The sequence below is a fragment of the Octodon degus genome, unplaced genomic scaffold (assembly GCF_000260255.1).
Source record: "Octodon degus isolate 3935 unplaced genomic scaffold, OctDeg1.0 scaffold00058, whole genome shotgun sequence".
Taxonomy (NCBI): Eukaryota; Metazoa; Chordata; class Mammalia; order Rodentia; family Octodontidae; genus Octodon; species Octodon degus.
In genome coordinates this window covers 7,261,002-7,265,188 of record NW_004524634.1, presented here as the reverse complement: position 1 = coordinate 7,265,188, position 4,187 = coordinate 7,261,002, and the positions used below count along the sequence as shown (strand labels likewise).

The following is a 4,187-nucleotide window of genomic DNA, read 5'->3' as shown; positions in this document are numbered from 1 at the left end:
TGCTTTTCTGCTTAACTTTGTAATATGATTCCATAAAAAACATACCATTTAGGAACATAGACAATTGATTATAAAAAAATGTTTTCATACATTTGGAACTACATTATTTACTGAGTATATGAGGCTCCAAATAGAGTCTACAACATTTTGAGCTGTTACAGCACTCATTTTCAAGCCAGGTCTACTGGTCCATTATGCTGGATTCAAATACCACATTTGCAATATTTCTCACCACCCACGTGCCTAAGCTTAGCAAGATATCAAGGAGAAGCAATAGAAGGGAAACACGCAGGCCAGCAGTGCTCCTTAAAGGCATAAAAAAGCAAATGGCACAGGCACAGAGGCAATGTGCTATACATATTATTTTTATATTAGGGTATATTGCCTTAAAAACTCAGTCACAGAAATGTATGATGGCATTAGGCAGACTGGTGACAATGCAGGGAGTGTTTGGGCAAGTGTGATCTCCCACAACATGCAGCCTGGAACATTGAATCCAGTCACACCTTACTGCATAGCCAGAAGATACAATATGGTGAAAGTCACTTTCAACACACTTGCAGGAGTGCAGAAGGAGGCAGGGCAGCGAGACATGGAGGCCTTCATGAGTCACACAGTTAGAGCACAGATCCTGACCGGCAAGGAGCTGCAAGTTGCCACCCAAGGAAATGAGCGCACCTCTGGGAGATGTATGCTTACTCTCTTAGGCCTTTCATTCACCTTGTCAGGACTTATTGTTGGTGGAGCCTGAATTTACAAATACTTTATGCCCAAGAGTGCCATTTACCATGGAGAGATGTATTTCTTGGATTCTGAGGACCCTGTAAATTCCTTTCATGATGGAGAGCCTTACTTCCTACCTGTGACAGAGGAGGCTGACATTCATGAGGATGACAACATCACAATCATTGATGTGTCTGTTTCCACTTTCCCTGATAGTGATCCTGCAGCAATTATCCCTGACTTTGAAAAGGGAATGACTGCTTACCTAGACATGTTCCTGGGGACCTGCTATCTGATGCCCTTGAATACCTCCATTGGTATGCCTCCAAAGAATCTGGTGGAGCTCTTTGGCAATCTTGCAAGGGGCAAATATTTGCTTCATACTTATGTGGTTCATGAAGATCTGGTTGCTACTGAAGAAATTCATCATGTTAGTAATCTAGGAACCTTTATTTATCAACTTTGCAAGAACAGAAAATCCTTCCGCCTTCGTCACAGAGTCCTCTCGCTAGGTTTCAATGAGTATGCCATTAAAAAGTGCTGGAAGATTAGACACTTCCCCAATGAATTTATTGGTGAGACCAAAATCTGTCAAGAGTGAGACAACAGATAAGAATATCCTTGATTATAAGAAGTTGGAGATTTACAATATGACTTCAGTGTTAAAGATATGCAATACTCAATAAAAAAAGAAATGTATGCCAATCAGTTTTGTAAAATACAATAACTCAATCTTCCCCAAAGCCTCAAAGTCATTTCTTTTCTAATTGGCTGCCATAAATGTGCCTCTGCTTGCACCCCTCAAGTGGATTCAAACCCTTCTCCTTAGGACATGACAATTCTCCCTGTTGCCCTGACTTCTGGTAACACTGCTCTGAGCATTGTTGAGAGCTTTCATCGGTACTTCAAATGAAGTACTAATGAAAGCACCTTGCAAACTCTTGATCACACTATCCAGAGAAGGTATCGTTGCTGCTTTGTCCCTGTTCACAACCATAGAAGTCCTAAAAAGGAAGAGATGAGGGCATCTTATTATCATGCACAAGCCTGACTTAAGGTCAAAAAACCAAAAATGTGGTCCACTGAACATTTAGCAAAACACCTTCAAACTCCAAAGGCATCAACCTACAAGCCAGTGACCTTTGCAATTCATGTCCTTCATTATTGTGTTTTTAGGAAATGTTGATTTAATTTTTTAAAAAAGTGACCCTTCCAGAGGCTATCTAGCAATTGTGTGGTGTCTGTGGACACCGCTTCTTTTTCCTTTGTTTGGCAGACCCCTGGAGTAACACTGCCTGGGTTTTTTCCTTACTTCACTTCCCTATCTCCCTTATTCTCTGTAACCACTTCCACTCCATTGCCTTTTCCCCAGAATCTGGGGAATCTCTCCAGCTGGCTCTCCATATTTGCCCTGCAACTATCCATAGGATCTCCTGTACTTCTTCCACTTCTAATACATTACAAATTCTACCCATCTATTCTTTATTTCAAAGCCACCGTGCTTGCTTCTATCTGGCTTCTTTTTTGATTTTTGCCTTCCTGTAAGCAAGTTTAGTTTGCTATTTATTGTCTTATCTCATCTTTAATCTCATGTTTCATAGAATCCAGGCTTAATTGAATTTTATTGAAAGGACAAGCAGATGCTGCCTTAAATTACTTTTGCTTCCTACGGTAAATCTTTTTCAAGTATGTCCTTCCTTTGCCTCCTGTGAGCTCTGTTTTTCTTTTATGCTTCAGAGTCTTTTCATAGGCCCCAAATTGATGTGTGTGGGTTTTGCCTACAGTTTACTCATCTTCAAAAATGAAAATTCTACAGTCCTGAAATCTCCACAAGAAACAGGTCTAATAAAATGTTAAAATGAGACTGCCCTGAGTTTAAGCCAAAGCCCCCAGCTCCCAAGGGACAACCAGGAGCAGCTACACCATTTCCTGTGCTCAGTTCAAAGTCAGAATGCAGAGTTGTTTGTTCAAAATTATTTTAAGCCTGAGATAGCAGCAGTAGAGCACAAATTCAAGTTCAGAACTCTTCTGAGTGAGAAGTCCTATGTAACTGCAAAGGTCCAAGTCCAGGAAATCAAGCCTTAGTGGAATGACAGACCCAACACAAAACAGGATGCTGAATCATAAAATAGCACTGAAAAACATACAAAATACATTTCCAAATCTTGATCTCTTTCTTACCTAAAAGATACAAAGGGTTGAATTTAAAGTGGCTGAGAAATGAGTTGAAATTTGGAAGATTTCTGAACGTAAGCATCAGTGTGTTCTGAGAGCCCCTACGTGGCTTCCAGAGATCGCTTGAATAGGTTTACACAGGAAGGCACCATAAGGGAGGAGTAGTGAGTGAGAAAGCCTTCCTCATCCAGAAAACGGAGGTAATATGTCCTCAGGAGAAAGTAGCTGAGAGTGTACTGAAGTGTTCTGTGAAGGCAGTGTTAGCTTTGAATATCTGCCAAGCTGAGAAGGTACCAGGTTGTAGCAATGCCAGTGAAAAATGTCCCTTCTGCCCTTGTTCCAAATCTGAGAGTATACTTACATGGCAAGGGAGATACCATGATCACCAAAACTGAGAGAGAGACCTAAGGAGCTAGCAGAGCAGGGGAAGAGAAAAGAACAGCATTCGGTTGAGGTTTGGACTCTGAACCAGTAATAGAAGTAATGGGACTATTCTTTGATCCTAAGTGACCAATAGGTGTCTCGGCCTCATAGGTCACATGATGATGCCTCGTTCCATCAACAGCACACTGTGCGTATGGCAGTGGCCTCTAAGATCATCATGAAACTAAAATAGGAATTCCTATATGACAAAGAGGATTCCTAGCAGAATAAGAGGAAACAGCAGAAGAAAAACACAAGAAAATTGGCAGTGAAGGCCTTCACAGAATCATTTGCAGGCCTTGACAAGCTCCTTACCCAGGGTGGAAACATTGACTTCAGCGCAGAAGGTTTTCATGACAAAGAATATTCATGGTGCATTACCTGCTTACTAGCAAAGCTGTGATGCAGAAAGGAGACCAAGCATGGGCAAATCATGGACAAGTTCCTGAAAAGAGTGACACATCCTCAAGAAAAGCTCCAGGCAGGTCTCTCAGGGGGATTCCAGAAGAAGGCAGTGTTACCATAGAAGGTGACAGTGCTAGGCATGTGATGGTCCCGGAAGGCTTTCCCATGGGGCAAGATGTAGCAGTGGAAGACAGCAACAGTGACAGTCCTGACCTTGTGGAGACCGAAGTTAATATGTGTGTTTGTGACTTAGATTTCAATGTTAAAGATTTAAAAATAAAATTTAAAATTTAAAAATGTTTAGAAAGATAAAATTTTTCATACAGCTATAAAATTTTTGTATTTCAAGCTAAGTATAAAAGATTTTTTAAACACTGAAATTTATCAGAAAGTTGTAGTAAATTTAAGAATGAAAAATTTATCGATAATCAGTTCAGTGTCATGTAGACACCCCACGTATG

The 4,187-nt window shown here is 40.7% G+C and overlaps 1 protein-coding gene across 1 annotated transcript; it reads left to right on the top strand.

Annotated features, from left to right (window-relative positions):
• The first annotated feature begins 532 nt into the window (after nucleotides 1-532).
• Nucleotides 533-1,324, top strand: LOC101579957 (integral membrane protein 2A-like). Its single transcript, XM_023718366.1, has 2 exons — nucleotides 533-645; nucleotides 778-1,324. Exons 1-2 carry the CDS (start codon nucleotides 533-535, stop codon nucleotides 1,322-1,324), a joined length of 660 nt encoding a protein of 219 aa, XP_023574134.1.
• Nucleotides 1,325-4,187: the final 2,863 nt, after the last annotated feature.

Bases quoted from the DNA above. Each gene is read 5' to 3' on its own strand.
- LOC101579957 (XM_023718366.1), top strand. From the start codon at position 533: ATGGTGAAAGTCACTTTCAACACACTTGCAGGAGTGCAGAAGGAGGCA. The intron at 646-777 runs GCTGCAAGTTGC...TATGCCCAAGAG, and splicing joins CAGATCCTGACCGGCAAGGA to TGCCATTTACCATGGAGAGA.